The 16,647-nt window shown below is 42.2% G+C and overlaps 1 protein-coding gene across 1 annotated transcript in view; it reads left to right on the top strand.

Moving 5' to 3' along the window:
- CSE1L (chromosome segregation 1 like) overlaps nt 1-10,952 on the top strand; it is a 46,702-nt gene extending 35,750 nt beyond the window's left edge. Inside the window, exons 17-25 of the mRNA XM_049869172.1 lie at nt 1,350-1,447; nt 2,758-2,908; nt 3,048-3,256; nt 3,673-3,770; nt 3,873-3,958; nt 5,258-5,339; nt 6,559-6,705; nt 7,642-7,873; nt 8,654-10,952. Coding sequence (XP_049725129.1) covers nt 1,350-1,447; nt 2,758-2,908; nt 3,048-3,256; nt 3,673-3,770; nt 3,873-3,958; nt 5,258-5,339; nt 6,559-6,705; nt 7,642-7,873; nt 8,654-8,743 — 1,193 coding nt within the window. The 3' untranslated portion in view covers nt 8,744-10,952. The remainder of the gene's footprint in view (nt 1-1,349; nt 1,448-2,757; nt 2,909-3,047; nt 3,257-3,672; nt 3,771-3,872; nt 3,959-5,257; nt 5,340-6,558; nt 6,706-7,641; nt 7,874-8,653) is intronic.
- Nucleotides 10,953-16,647: the final 5,695 nt, after the last annotated feature.

Genomic DNA, 16,647 nt, shown 5'->3' with positions numbered 1-16,647 from the left:
CATTTCTATGAGGGCAGGTAACTGGTCTGTGGTCTTCAGTGCTGTATTCCTAGGGTATGCAAAAGCATTAAGGTTGTAATACCTTCTTAATAAATATCCTTATGTGAGTGAATAATGAAGGAATTCATTGGCAGCCCAGAGGAAGGGCACCTGATTCATCCTCTCCGAGCTAAGGGAATGGCTTTCTCTAGGAAATGATGTTTAAGCTGAGGTGTGAAGGGTGAGTGGGCCTTTGACTCAGGTAGAGGAAATCAAATCCAAAGTTTTAGAGGCAAGAGAAGATCAATTTCTATCCCTGTGCCAGGCATGTAGTAGGCGTTCTACTTGTAAACGTGTGTTCTGTTTGTGGGAGGAGATAGCATACGTTTTTACCTTAACAATGTATTTATCTCTCATGGCAAATAATTCTCAGGCATCTATTAATGAGCAGTAGTTTTGCAGCTTGGGTCCTTCTGTGGCTTTATATAAAGCACTCGGCTGTTAACGAAAAGGTTGGTGGTTCGAACCCACCAGCCATTCCACAGGAGAAAGATGTGGCAGTCTACTTCCGTAAAGATTTACAGCCTTGGAAGCCCTATGGAGCAGTTCTGTTCTGTCCTGCAGGGTCGCTACGAGTCAAAATCGACTCAACGGCCGCAGGTTTGGGTTTTGGTGGCTTTATGTGTATTTTTAGATTTTCCTTAGGCTCTTAATTTCTCTTTCGGGAGAAGATGGATTCGTGGCCTTCATTTTCAGTTTCCTGTACAGTTTTTTAAACACTGAGGTCATGTTTCCTGTAGGCTTGAGATAAACATTTCCTGCCACTGCTACCTAAGTGACAGAGACGACCGAGGCAGTTCTCCAAGGCACTTTAGGTTGCTTTGCCCTCCAGCACCACGCCGCACTCCCACGCCCCATCTCAACCCACTAGTTCTCCTATTTGTCTATCTCTTTAGTCACTTAATTAATTTTTCTTGTCCATTTTTGATTCTTCAAGCCTTGGGCCTTCTGGAAATACTTGAATATTTCCCAGCTAAATTTTGTAGCCAACCCATGTCCCAATTTTAAAAGGATGGGAAATGTAATTTTTAAATTGAGATAGCTACCTGAGGATTGGTTAAGCTTATTACAGTTTTAGCTGATGAATTAATTAGTGTGGGCTTTCCCCTCCCCTGATTTTTTTATTTTTTAAGTGACAAAATGTCTTTAATTTGAAGGCCTTGTTTATAGCAGATGTTTGGAAGTTGAGAACCTACAATTTTGATTTCTGATGATACTGGATCCAAATGCAATTACAATAAATAATTTCTTAAACAGTTCCTTATTGTTTTATTCTGAATTGTAACTGACCTCTGTTTTTGTATTTACAGCCATCATGAGGAGTTTTTCTCTCCTCCAGGAAGCCATAATCCCCTACATCCCTACTCTCATCACTCAGCTCACACAGAAGCTATTAGCTGTTAGTAAGGTAACAGAGCAATTCCGAAAGTGCACCCATTTTTTAACTTACCTTCCAATCTGCTGGGCCCTCAGAACTCCCTGATAGTAGGTCAGACTTGGGAGAAAGTCTGTGAATTCTTCCTAACCAGCAGTTAATAAACTTTTCTAAAAATGTAGGGATGGTATTCGATTGGATTCATGTGGCAGTCACCTTTACCTGCAGGCTCAGAAATTTTAATACATTTTTATTCTGATTACAAAAGTAACATGTTGATTTGTGGAAATTTGAGAAAGTTGGGGTGGTCTGAAATCGTGTCAGGTGGAGGGTGACAGGTTGTGCGCTGAAGGACGTAAGAGGCCGTCGGGCCCCTGTAGAACACAGGTAGCTCGTCCTCTGTCGTCCTTGCGTCCGTATACTTCCCAGCAGTAAAGTACACTCTGGTCTAAAATGTTATGTATAATTTTGTTTGTATTTAGATATTAATACTGAGTTTTAGAAAATAAAAGATCTGTTTAAGGCTGACAAAATTCCACTTTTAGATGCTTATTCCTGACTACTCTATGAAGGGAGATACATTCACAGAAAGTACTAGAGGGACCTTGAAGAACAAGGTGATTATTTTTCACTAGTTCTTGGTAAGGATCTTGGACTACTTTGGGCCCTGGAGGAGCAAGGGAGAAGGAAAGCAGTTATCCACCCACCCCCACACACACCCTGCAAGTACAGTACACATTCTCATTTTCCGACTTCATCAACTTTATGTGGTAGCCTTCCAAGAAAGATTTTGTTCAAGGAAATAAGGTTTTGTTGTTTTAAAAAAAGAAAACCACTGATACGGACAATCATCACTGTAGATACCGGCATCAGGGCCCATAGGAGTTAAGGTTTGCCACAGTCCCACACCAGGCTAGTGGCAGAGCCAGAATTTACGTGGTCCTACTCCTGCTTGTTTCTTCACCACCACGTCATTTCTATACAGTGATGGCTTTAGGAGCGTGTGCAGGTATGAGAAGGGTCCTTACTGCTCTGAGAGCTAAGGCTTGTGTATTACCTACGTATGACTCGGAGTATTTTTTCCATAGTGGACTTCTGTCCACTAAAAACAAACTAGTACTACTAAGTACTGCTGCTTTTTTAATTTTAAAGTCAATTTAAAATTTCAGCATATATACAGTCTTTTTAGTGTAACTGGTATTTTTTTCTTAATGTTGATGACGAAGAAATAAGTGGCTCTCTTTTAAATGTGTTTTACAAAGGTTAGATGTGTTTTAATTTAGTTATTAAAAAGTCACTTGAATTATTAGAATAATTAGCTTTTCATTATTATTAAATTTCAGAACCCAAGTAAACCTCACTTTAATCACTACATGTTCGAGGCAATATGTTTGTCCATAAGGATCACTTGCAAAGCTAACCCTGCTGCTGTGGTAAACTTTGAGGAGGCTTTGTTTCTGGTATTCACTGAAATTTTACAAAATGATGTGCAAGGTAAGTAAAAGGAAGTTACCTTTTCTAAAAGAATAAAATGATGACAGTAGCTATAAAATGCAGCCTGCCTAAGATCTGTGTCATGTTTATCAGCGCCATTAATTCTGAAACTAACAGCTGTGTTTACTTTTATCAACAGAATTTATTCCCTATGTCTTTCAAGTGATGTCATTGCTTCTGGAAACACATAAAAGTGATATCCCTTCTTCCTACATGGCCTTATTTCCTCACCTCCTTCAGCCAGTGCTTTGGGAAAGAACGGGGAACATCCCTGCGCTAGTGAGGCTTCTCCAAGCATTCTTAGAACGTGGCTCAAACACTATAGCCAGCGCTGCAGCTGACAAAATTGTGAGTCAGATTTGTCTCGATATAGTTCCAATTTTCTAAAGTAGCTTTGAGGAACTAAGGGTATCAGGTTTTAAATTGTTTTTCTTTTTTTTTTTATTGTAAAAATACATAGAACACAACATTTGCCAGTTCAGTGGGTTTTTAAATTTAATAAAGAGCGAGGTAATTGGTAAAAAATGTTAATGTGTTTTTTATTAGGATTAGGTATCTTTCAGTAGTTATCTCGGGTAGAAAAACTTTAAAAATAAGTCAAATGGATTAATTTCAAGAACTTGAAGGGCATGTCGTGGTGTGTTTTTTTTTTTTTCCTACATTTCAAAGGTAGGAACTACAGAGAAAAGACTAATTCTTCTTAAACCTGTGTGTCATCTGTTTTACTGTTTGTTTGTTTGTTTATCTGGTCTAATGCGTTACAGCCTGGGTTGCTAGGTGTCTTCCAGAAGCTGATTGCATCTAAAGCAAATGACCACCAAGGCTTTTATCTTCTCAACAGTATCATAGAGCACATGCCTCCGTGAGTGCAAATGTAACTGCATCGTGAATTTAATCAAAGATTTTCTTTAGTACTCAGAAAAATGCTGCATTTATATTGTTGCTTTTTTGTTCAATTTTTTAGGGAGTCAGTTGACCAGTACAGGAAGCAAATATTCATTCTACTATTCCAAAGACTTCAGAATTCCAAAACAACAAAGTTTATCAAGAGTAAGTAAAGTCATTTAGGTGTTCCTATAGAAGTGAAGGAAAGTGGCTAAAACCCTTGGAACTTTGTCTTAGTTTCCTAGGGCTGCCATGGGAAAAGGAGCCCTGGCGACACAGTGGTTAAAGCGCTCGACTGTTGACTGAGGTCGGCAGTTCAAATCCACCAGCTGCTCCAAGGAAGAAAGCTGTGGCAGTCTGCTTCCGTGAAGATTTATAGCCTCGGAAATCCTATGGGGCCGTTCTACTCTGTCCCATAGGGCCACTATGAATTGGAATCGACTCCATGGCAGTGAGTGTGGTTTGGCTGTAGGAAAATACCACAGAGTCGGTGACTTTAAAGAAATATATTTTCTCACAATTCTGGAGATTAGAAGTCAGAATTCAGGGTGTCAGCAGGCCTGTGCCCTCTCTCTGTGGCTGCAGGAGAAGATGTTTCCTTGTCTCTTTTCAGTTTCTGGTAACCCTGCTGTTTTCTCTGTGTTCCTCAGCTTGTAGCAGGACCCTTATATACTGTCTTGCTCCCGTATATGTGACTGTTTCCATGTCTGTTCTGCCCTTTTATAAGACAGCACAGGAAGGGCCCAACTTATCCTCCAGTATGATGTAACCAATAACAAACAAAAAGTCCTATTTTCAGACGCAGTCACATTCACAGGTTATAGGGGTTAGGACTTCTTCTCTTGGAGGGACACAATTCAATTCAATAACAGACTTTATGGTTACAATCCTTTTATCAGTTATAAATGTTACATATAAAATATTTTTAAATGTTTGTGTTCTCCAAACACTGAATCACCTTCAAATGTATTGCGTTCCAAAGGTTGGTTAGGAAGTTTAGATGTCAGAACATTTTTCCAATAGAAATAATTTCATATCAGAGAGCAGGTCATTGCATAAGTTCCAGTGTACCTATTCCTTACCTACCTCTGATCTTGTTACCGACAGTTTGCATTTATGACACTAGTAAACTATTACCTGACTATTTTGCGTGTTTGTCTGGCAGCAAATGCCAGGGTATGAAGTGAGAGTAATGCTGGCTGTGATGGTTAAAGGTTATGGGTCAACTTGGCTGGGCCATGAATCTCAGTGGTTTGGAAGTTATGTAATGATGTAGTCATCCTCCATTTTTGCATAATGACCTGGTCTTTGGAACCTAACCATGTTGATAAGTGAGGAGTGGGTGTAATTGAGTTTTTAATGATTACAAATGTTTCATTTGGCAGAAAGCCCTTTTGTGTGTCAAGACCTAAACCTTAGTGCAATAAATCATTTATATTGACATTCAGTATCTTCTTTCAACAGGTTTCTTAGTCTTTATTAACTTGTATTGCATAAAATATGGGGCATTAGCACTGCAAGAGATATTTGATGGCATACAACCAAAGTAAGTTTGTTTTCATTATTTATAAAAGGGAAAAATTATTTGACCTCTCCTTTCAGCTCAGACCAATATATGTTTTATACAGGATTTCAGGTTTCTTGATGCAGTGATATTTCTGAGCTTTTCAAAATATTCTTGGGGTGTTGAGTTGTAAAGAGGAAAATACCTGCAAAACATGGCCCTAATTCCCCACCAGGTTATTGCACTCTCACGTGCTCATCTCGACAGCCAGTGTTCTGTCGGGAGGTTGGTAGTGTTTTCAGGAGCCTGCTCTGTAAAGACCAACGGCATGACTTTTTAAATGGGAAAAGCTTAGACCAACAAAACTTTGCCTTTGTTATTTAGTGTATATATAAGAAATGTAATTAGGTGTTATTTTGCATTCATGGCAAAAGGAAGAGTTATAAAGAAGTGATAGAGTCAGCTTCTGGGGGAGGAAACTCAAATCAGGTGTCTGTACTGGATTTTTTGAAAAATAACCCAAAAGGAGTACCAGAGAACATGAATTTGAGCAATAGGGAATGGTGAGGAAATCAACAGTCTCATGTACCGCTAGTGGGAGCCTAAGTTGACAGTCTTTCTAGAGAGCAAAAAATATGCACTCTGTATCCAGAGCCTTACCTGGTGTTTCCATTTCAAAGAATTTATTAAAGCATAAACAAGATTTTGCATAATTTCGAATCTTGAAAAACTTTGCTTCTAGGATGTTTGCAATAACATAGAGTGATTGATTGGCCAAATCCTTTTCTTAATACAGCCATTAACATTTGCGTAGTTGAAGGTATGTAAGCAAAGTAAGCAAAGAAAGGTAGGTTATAATCCAGAATTATTAAAGCTACTTACCACTAGATGATGCTGGGACGAGTGGTTTTTTTTTTTTTTTTTAACTCTTGCTCTTACTCTGTTTTCTAGTTTCCAATTTTTCAAGGATTTCTTGAATAATGAAAAAAATCAGGGAGAAAAATAAAGCTGTAAGGATCTTCCCTGAGCACGGACTTACAGTGATATAAATGTTCATTTACAGAGTTGATGGCACGTGTCCACAGGGAGAAGTTGGTTTTGTCAGCTCGAGATTTCTTAATTCATTTCAGTTGACAAAATAGGCAGCTTTTTAATTTAATATTTTATTCATAAGAAGTCACTGAGTATAAATAACATCTCAGCATTTCACTTTACAGTGATACTCTAACGTTGAGTGGATTTATTTTGCTTTAATTAATAGAATGTTTGGAATGGTTTTGGAGAAAATCATTATTCCTGAAATTCAGAAGGTGTCTGGAAATGTAGAGAAGAAGATCTGTGCAGTTGGCATAACCAAATTACTAACAGAATGTCCCCCAATGATGGACACTGAGTATACTAAGCTATGGTAAGTACACCATTCTAATTTTTTTGGAAATTATAGATTCTTTTCCTTATGACTGCAAAATTAACCAAGTATAGTCCTTTGAGACTAAGAGAATTGGGTTCTGATCTTGACTTCTCCACTAGCAACAACCTTGTGCTACGTATGACTTGGGGACCCTTCTGGGCTTCCTAACTGGTTCTTAGCTTTGCTGGGGGCATCATGGACTTTGAGAATCTGATGCAAGTGGTCTAGATGGTCTCTAAGACAGTTTAATGACAGAAGCCCAACCAAACTGGCTAAGTCTTTATGAGGGGGGAACTGAATGGGGTGGCTTTTCTCTACGTCTTGCTTCTCCTTATTTTGGTTTCACTCAGGCAGCCCGTTGCCATGAAATGATGTGGCAACCTGAGGTTTGTATTTTCTAACCAAAGGCCTAGCATTGAGTCGTCTTGGCTTGGCTTGGGTCACATGCCCTTCTAATTGGCCAGGCCTGGGTCACACAAAGGAGTCTTGGCTGCTAAACTAAAGGCTGGCAGTTCAAACCCACCAACTGCTCTGTGAGAAAAAGATGTGGCAATCTGCTTTTGTAAAGATTACAGCCTTGGAAACCCTATGGTTCAGTTCTCCTCTGTCCTGTAGGTCACCATGAGTCAGGATGGACTTGATGGCGAAGAGTTTGGTTTGGGTTTTTTTGAGGGGTTGTGGGGGTGGGGGGGTCACACAGGCAGAGCTTGAGAGTTTTGGGGGTCAGGTAGTTTCCCAAAGACAAACGGGTGCTGTGGGTGAAAGAATTGAAGAATGATGTCTGGATAAGCGTAAGGCACTAATGTCCATCTTCATTTCAAAAGTCCCTTCCTACTCTTGAAACTGTATGTAATTTTGTTTATCTGAAGAACTGCTACTTATTGTTTAAGTTTTCAAAGTATTTTCTTTTGTCTTCACATTTTTCTAATCCAGGACTCCTTTATTACAATCTCTGATTGGCCTTTTTGAGTTACCTGAAGATGACACCATTCCTGATGAGGAGCATTTTATTGACATTGAAGACACACCAGGGTACCAGACTGCCTTCTCACAGTTGGCGTTTGCTGGGAAAAAGGAGCATGACCCTGTAGGTCAAATGGTGAACAACCCCAAGATCCACCTGGCACAGTCACTTCACAAATTGTCTACTGCCTGTCCAGGAAGGGTGAGTATCTGTGTTGTCAAAGAACTACAACTGTGGAGATTTTATGGGGAGGTGAGAGGGCAGTGCTTGTGCCTCTCTTCATGGGTCAGCATCATTAAATTACGTCTCAGACTGAGTTATAGGCAAAGCTGACTTTAATTATAAGGATGTGTCATTTTTTTCTCTTTATGACATACTGCAGATATAAGTTAAGCAAATGATTTTAAGAGTTATGGGGGGGTAGGATCTTTGAATAGAAATGTATTTATTTTCCACCTGTAAATAATCAGTCTAGTATAGAAAGCATGAATCTATTCTTAAAATGTGGGCTTTTTTTTTTTTTTTGTACTGCAGTATACTCAGAAATGAAATAATGGAACCTGGACTAAACCTACTAGTGGCTGTAGAGTTGCGTTTAGTCAGCACTTTTTACAGAATCTTATGTTATCTGATATTTATATTTTCAGTATTTCCTTATGAAAAAGTTCACACATATACAGAAACGAGTATGATGAATCCTCGTGTACCCAGTTTCAATAATTACCAACAGTTTTCCAATATTCATTTACTTTTTTTTTTTTTAACATAACCATAATGCTGCTATCATACCTAATAATGGTAATCCCTTATGAATCTGCTTTTTTAGACCCATCCATTTTTGAAGGCATAAAAGTAGTTGAGTCACTTTGGAATCCCTTTGACAGCGATTTATGACTGACTGCTGTTTGGTAGAACACGGGGTTTGTGTTAGCTCAGCAGGATCTCCCAACAGCCGGGCCGAGTGTTTCCAATCTCTTGCAGGTCCCGTCAATGGTGAGCACCAGCCTCAACGCAGAAGCTCTCCAGTATCTCCAAGGCTACCTGCAGGCGGCCAGCGTGACACTGCTTTGAACTGCATTTTTCTAAGAGGCTGATAATAAGCCCCGGATGCTTTGTGAGGAGATGATCATGTAGAACTTTGAGCAGAGCTGTGCTAAAACAAAGCAAGTTTTCCTTTTGAAGTTGTCACAAAATCCGTCTTGTAAAGGATATTAAATGTTGCTTTAAGCTTAACCTGGAGCAAATTAGGTGATTTGTGTGGTCATAAATATAAGTGGGTGACTTTTCCCTTTGCATCATCAGTGGACCTACTATTAACTGACCTGGACTGAGCTGAGCACTGGCACTGTTTGGGCCATTGAAGTTGTCGACGAGCACTGGCTGTGCAGACTTTCTTTTACTAAAGCCTTTTGTTTTGAGACCGTTGTCATTTGTACTTCTCTTGTCTTTGTATTTTTGTCTGTTTCCTAAGCTTTTATCAGAAATGTGAATAAGTAAAGAATCGCTTGTATGATTTGCCAAGCAGTGCACATTTCATAGTTTTAAATCTATAATCAGCAATAAAGAAAGCCCTAAAATACGTATTTAAGACCATCTTAAGGCCAGGTTTTCAGAGCTCTCTGATGCTTTGGTAATGAAGAATATCTTTAAATCTCTCGCTTTTTCCCTCCTGGAGTCCATAAAATTGTAATTTCTAAATAATCCTAACTCAAATTTAGTGCTTTTTACAAAGAGGAAGGGAACATTAATTCAGGCTTAGAGTTTATCTACTGGAACTTCATATAGGAGTTCCTTGGTGGCAGCGTGAGCTGTGGACAGGCAGTTCCTCTGTGGAACAGGGGAGAGAGGCGCTGCTTGGCCTCACGTGCTCTTGGGAGGACTTCCGGCCTGTGGATGTTTGATCGTTTTCACAATGTCTTTTTCTGCACATCAGAGGTTGCTTGGAACTTTTCAAACCATAGCATCTTGGAAGCCTGAGGTCTAGGAGAAGCAATTTTAAGTCTATTTGAACCCATCTGATATTTTGTTGTTGTTTGACACAGTAATGGAAGCATTAAATCATATATTACTACTTTGGCTTAATCAGTCATTGGTGGAAGGATTCTGAGATATCCTTGGAATACATTTTTAAACTACAAACAATTTATTCTAACGCAAATAAAAGCCTAGGGCGGGAAGCACAGAATTGGTGGGGACGGTTGCTCTGCGCTTGGCACTCAGATTCGCCCCTAGCATATCTACGTGGCTCGCTCTGGCTAAAGCTCTGGAGAACTTCTGTTTCAGCATCTTAACCTCAGAGGATTGCGTAAGTCCTGAATCTTTTCCTTCCAGAATTACGAGGAAGTAGTAGATGGTGGATGGTTCACCTTTGTATAGTGCCAGCAAGTGGGCCCTTTAAAATTGTTTCTGAAGAGGAAGACGGAACCTTCTACTTTCCTTTACTCTGGCATAATTCATTAATCAGTATTCTCAGTTAATTGTTTTTTAAAAAGCTTTAAACTGAGGTTTCTCATTCCATTCTCTAGGACAGTTTTTACGTCTGACTTTTAAGGGCGTTGTTACGAGGTGGCAGGCTGACGTTGCTGTAGGGATTTGACACGTTTTAGTGGCTGCAGCTCAGCGGCGAAGCCCAAAGAGCTGGGTTTGCCAACTTTGGGGTCAGGTAGACCTGGGCTTGAGGTACAGCTCTGCCACTGACTGTGCCCTTGAGGAAATGCCTTAACCTGTACACTTCTCTTTTTCTCTTCTGAAAAATGAGAATAATAATATTTACATGTACTACCTCAGTTTATTCTTACAACTACCCTGAAGGTAAAGTACCTAAGCAGAGTGCCTGGTACAGAGTAAATACTAAGAAATTAAAGCTGCTATTGGTTTAATTGTTTTAAGTAGCAGGTAATCGGGGCCTTGAGTGGGAGGAATGGTTTGTTACTGAGCAGTGGAGACCACCACCCTATCTTACTCAGCAGGCAGCAGTCCTGGTAGGTGGAAGGCTCTTTGTGGAGTATAGTCCTGGCCTACATGTGTCCCCTGCCCCCAGGGCATTTTTAGATACTGGGAACCGTCTTTGCAAAGTTCATCATGAGAGCTTCTTGCTGGGTCCACTGATTCACCCTGCTTTTATAACCTATTTCTGATTGTAAGTATATCTTATCTGTAGGAAACTTGGGAAAAAAACAGAAAAATATTTAAAAAATGAAAAATCATTCATAATCCTGCTTACTTCAAACATTTTGGTTCTTTTCCTTCTTTCCTGCTAAACAAAGTTGAGAACATTCTGTATATATAGTTTTATATATATATATATATATTATATAACTTAACATACTTGGTAAACATGATTTTTAGTGGCTATATAAGGGTTTATCATTTGGATATATCATTATCAAATTATATGTAATTATAACCATTGTTGGACATCTTAGCATTTTCTGATTTTTATAAATATTAATCTTTTATAAATAACTTTTGAGATGAACATTGTATACATTAATCTTTGTTTACACTTTGGATTGTTTCCTGAATGTGGAACTGCTGTCAGGTGCTTTGATTTTGACTCGTAGCAACCCATGTGACAGTAGAACTGTCCCATACGGTTTTCTTGGCCGCCATCTTTACAGAAACAGATCGTCAGGTCTTTCTCCCAAGGAGCCACTGGGTGGGTTCAAATCTCTAGCCTTTTGGTTAGCAGTAGAGTGCTTAACTATCTGTGCTACCAGGGCTCCTTAAGTTAGAATTACCCTGTAGAAAGGTTGTGCCAATTTATATATCATACCCACAAAAAAAACCCAAAACCCAGCCCGTGCTGTCGAGTTGATTCCAACTCCTAGCGACCCTATAGGACAGAGTAGAACTGCCCCAGAGTTTCCAAGGAGCGCCTGGTAGATTTGAACTGCTGACCCTTTGGTTAGCAGCCGTAGTACTTAACTACTACGCCACCAGGGTTTCCACCATACCCATGCTGGCCGTTATTTCTTTTTATTTTTGCCACCATAGTGATGGGTGAAAATGGTACTTCATTTCTTAACTTGTGGGGCATAATCAGTTTGGCATTTAATCAAACTATTATATGCGTACGCTACAATACCCTGTCCCTACTTCGACTCTTGGAAACAAAACCTTTGAAGCAGCACTGCCTTTCGTATTTTTAGAGGTACTTCCTTAATTCTTTACCACTACTTCTTGATATGTCAACCTTAAAATACGTGTTAACTCCCTGCTATGAAAAATAAGGATTTAGCTCACTCAGCTTCTACCCTAAGTTTTTTAAATTATATGACTTTATGGTTCTTTTTATCTTTAAATAATCATCTACCTCTTGTCCCATTAGCTTTGGTCCAGATCTCCTGAATCTCAGTATTGAAGATGAGGGGCTCACTCTGGCTCCACTCTCCACGTTAGGTCTGTCTTCACTGTCAGAGTAGGTAACATTTCAGTCTGGGCAATAATCAGCTCTTTTCTGAACCTTTTTAAAAGTTAGAAAGCAATGGACACTACCTGCTTGAGTTGTTAGGATGGCATGAACAATGCTTGGTGTGGGCCAGGCAGCGGGCAAATATTACTTTTCTTTCTCCCCAGGTCCAGTGTCTTGACTTCTGTAGCCTTCAAAGGAGAGTGTTCTTAGAGTCAAGGTCTGTGGATTGGTTTTTTTCCTCATGCTATATGAGTTCCTTAAAGTCATGTCCCATTTTAGCTTGAATTATATTTGGATACTGACTTTCTTGGGGATTTTTTTTTTTTTCCTGAAGTTTAATTACCTTTCTTTTTCTCGTGAATAGAAGCCATCTTTGTCTTTACCATGTCAGTGAGGCCTACTAGTTTCTTTTTCATCCTGGGTGTTGCATGGTACCTGTCTCTTCTCCAGAACATTCTTTTCACAGCTCACAGGCTTTTGTGGGCCACAGTGGTTCCTCCCGTATGGGCTCCCATCCCCATTGTGACTTGTCCCAACCAGTGTTCCTCTTTGTTACCTCACCCATCGAGACACGCCCACCCACTTTTTAAGTTGTTGTAATATCCAGTTAGTTTTTCCCGCATACTTCTACCCAGTGACCCAGAACCCAAAACTGCCTAAATATCACAGACCCAGTCTCCGCTGTTTCTCGTCATTGAGAAATACATGTGTATCTTTGGGCTTGAGTATCTTAACAGGTCTGCTGTCCTGTGTTCCTGGGATGTGCAGGAACATAACAGGTTGCACAGCTGGATGGAGGCAGGACTCATACCGGGTAACCTGGCTCCATGGCACATTAGTCTAACCACTGTGCTTGACGGTCTGGCAAAAATTAGAAACAGATCATCAGTTAATAAGGGAATGAGGCATCTTGCTAACAAGTTTTTTTTTAATATAAATACTGTGTAGAGTTTTTGCCTTTGTGGCATTACCTTATCCCTTTTCACAGGGCGCTGGTAAAAATGGGTCAGCCGCACACCTGCCCCTGGGCACAGTCCTTTATGCAGACTGTGGACGTGACCTTTTGTTCCATTTCATAAAAGCCAAGTATGTGCTTACAACCCTGTACTTGCTGGCAAGGTATTTGTTTCAGAAACTAGGTGACTTACGTTTGTGACTGCAAGGGATGACACAGCCTTCAGGCATGGCAAAGGAGCGCCATGGGTCCTTTGAAGACAACTCTTCCGCCAGAAGGCATTTTCCAGTGAATTCTCTGATGCGCCAGGGCCCCCTGATAGAACACTGCCCTGAGCTGAATGGTCAGCTCACCCAGCCCCCCTTCTCTGGGGTAGCTGTGGTCCTAGTAGTGAAGGCAGTACTTAACAAAGCTCACTGTTGGGGGAGGGGTCCAGCCACAACGGATGTGGAGTTATTTACCCGTTTTTGGGTTTCCTCCCTTATAATTTGGTGGGTGTAAGAGAAGAATTTGGCAATGGGAATGCACTGTCCATGTGAAAAAGCGCCACAACAGGTCAAGGAAACATGTTCTCAGATCTGATGCAAAGGGAGGGCTCGTGAGAAATAGGAGACAAAATGAGAGAAGAGGCTTATTTACCTTGTGCTGGAAAACAAGCTGTCTCCTCTCAAGCAGTGTCAACGCATCCGTGTCTCAGGAGGTAACGGTCGCTGCTCAGGGAATTTGGGTTTCTGCTCAAACACCAGCTGAGAAGACAGATCCTGAGTCTTTGTGAGTCTGGACCTGATGCCAGCAGGACTAGGCAGAGGAGGAGCTTAGCCCAGCCGGCCGCTCCTTAAATCAAAAGCCAAGCGAGAGCCAGCCCTACCCTGAGAGCCTCCTCTGCCGTGACTTTATAGAGCTCAGCCTCGGAGGGGGAAAACGTCCCTGAGCCTGCTGAGCACCCTAGCCAGTTAGCAGGGAGACTGCAGAACCCTCCCCAAGGCACCCAAATTCCAAGCACCTAGCCATGTGAACATCCTACCCTTTGCTCTGACTCTCCTGTCCCAAGTTAGTAGTACTCCTTAGTGTCCCCGCAGGCTGCTTAGGAAACCAGGCTTGTCGTGAGTGCAGACAAGGTGAGATGTCCGGAACATCCCACCAGAGCTGCCCTTCATTTAGTCAAAGGTGGATTCCTCAAAACATGATGGACGGGATTTGTAGTACCACCCAAAGGAAGATTGATCATATGTATTTTGTAATAAAAAACGAGCCCAGCAATTTCGTAGCTGTTAACTGCTTAGGACAGTGGTTCTCCAAGTACCATTAGTATCACCTAGAAATCCATGTTCTGGGGGTCCGCACCAGACACCTGCTTCAGACACTCTGGGGTTGGGATCCAGCGCTCTGGTTTGTTTTTTTTTTTATAATAATTTTTATTGAGCCTTAAGTGAAAGTTTACAAATCAAGTCAGTCTGTCACATAATAAGCTTATATACACCTTACTCCATACTCCCACTTACTCTCCCCCTAATGAGTCAGCCCTTTCAGTCTCTCCTTTCGTGACAATTTTGCCAGTTTCTAAGCCTCTCTACCCTCCCATCTCCCCTCCAGGCAGGAGATGCCAACATAGTCTCAAGTGTCCACCTGATACAAATAGCTCACTCTTCATCAGCATCTCTCTCCTACCCACTGTCCAGTCCCTTCCATGTCTGACAAGTTGTCTTCGGGAATGGTTCCTGTCCTGGGCCAACAGAAGGTTTGGGGGCCGTGACCGCCGGGATTCCTCTAGTCTCAGTCAGACCATTAAGTCTGGTCTTTTTATGAGAATTTGTGGTCTGCATCCCACTCCGGTGCTCTGTTTTAACCAGCCTCCAGGTGATTTTGGTGCTCAACTTGGGGAACCACTTAGGAATGAAGCGGCAAAACTTGTGACAATGGAGTTTGGGGAACAGCAGTCTAAAGTTTTGTGGCCATAAAAATGAGGTCACATTTTAAAGACATGAAATTAGCTTCATCACAAGGGATGTAGGACGAAAGATCACCTGTGGCAGGTAGGGCCCATGGGGCTGGAGAAAAGCCTGCCTGACTACCTTGGAACCCTTCACCAGTTTTACCCTGGGAGGGGCCACAGATCATCTGGTCGACCCTCATTTGTCCTTTGCACAAATCTTTTCTGGGTATGTCCCATGTGTCAGACAATGCTTTAAGCCCCGAGAAAACAGCCTTCAAAGCTTACATCCTACTGGGGAAGAGATGGCTATGATCACTACAAGTTGGAGATAAATGTGACTAGGACGTAAGTTAGGTAATAGGGGCGGCCATGTAGGGCTGCCACATTAGATGGGACAGTCACAGGAAGACCTCACTGAAGAGGTGACATTTGAGATGTGAAGCATGGAGTGCCAACCATGTGAGAACCTTGAAAGAACAGTGCATAGGCCTGAGGCGAGATGGGATTTGGCAGTTCAAGGACACACAGAAAGCTAGTGTGGCCAGAGCACAGTGAGCACAGTGATTACGGGGTGGGCAGGAAGCAGCAGCTCACTCGGGGCCTGGTAAGCTGGGCCAGCGTGCGTCTTACTTTTGGAGCCCAGGGAGACCAGGGGCAGGCTTTAGGCTGGGTGCCGCCAGTCTGGTTTGCATGTGCTGAGTTTCCTTTGCTGAAGAATGGAGCGGGAGGATGCGGAGAGAGAGCGTTAGGAGGCGGTTGCAGTTGTCCAGGTAAGACATAGTTCGGGGTACGGCAGTGAAGATGGAAAGATGACAGGCTCAGGGTGTATTTTGAAGAGAAACAGGCATGTAGACAGGTGATAACCGGCTCAAACCCCTCAGCCCAGGCTCGGCAGAAATGCAGCTGGGACTAGCTGCCCCTCCAAGTCCACTTACTCCAGGGGAAAACAGTCTGCCCTGTGAAGAAGACCAGCTCTGGCTGCTCCCCTCCAGGGTCCCCACCCAGGCCTCACACCCCAGAAGTGCAGTTCCTCTTGCCACCTCTGCTACAGTGACACCTCGAGGAAACGGGGCTGGGGCCCTCATCATTCAGCCTGGGAGCCAACCTCTTCCAAAACTCATCCACTCCTTCCAGCGGCACCCGAGATGGGTGCAGATCTTGGCTCTCTGGGAACCTGTCTCCAAGCTTTTTCGGCGGGGGCGGGGGGGGGCGGGCGGGGTTTGGAACTTGGTCTGCACACCTGTGAGGAGGGCCCTGGCAGCAGTTAGTTTCAGCAGGAATGAAAGACATGCCTTGGGGGGAGGAAGGCGTAATGACTCCTGCAGGGAATCGGCCCAAGTGTGGGGCTAGGAAAATGAGGGGCAGCCAGCTTCCAGCTGTGAGCAAAAGGACAACAGTAATAAGAACAGAGCCTTCCAAACACTGGGTAAGCTATTTACGTGCACTATCGTAACAACCTTATGAGCTAGTTTATTCTCCCGAGTTTATAGATGAGGAAACTGAGGCACAGAGAGGTGACATAGCTTGTCCAGGGTCTTGCCTGTCACTCAGGGACGGCAGCTCAGCTCATGCTGCTGCTCGAGGCCTCTGCCAAAGGCGAATATTTGCGCGCTACACCACAGTATCAGGGCCATGAGTGACACAGTGCAAAGTGCTGTTCAAAGCCCAGAAGC

The sequence above is a fragment of the Elephas maximus genome, chromosome 25 (assembly GCF_024166365.1).
Source record: "Elephas maximus indicus isolate mEleMax1 chromosome 25, mEleMax1 primary haplotype, whole genome shotgun sequence".
NCBI classification, from domain to species: Eukaryota; Metazoa; Chordata; class Mammalia; order Proboscidea; family Elephantidae; genus Elephas; species Elephas maximus.
Note: the sequence above shows the minus strand (reverse complement) of the source record. Positions and strands in the feature narration are given on the sequence as shown.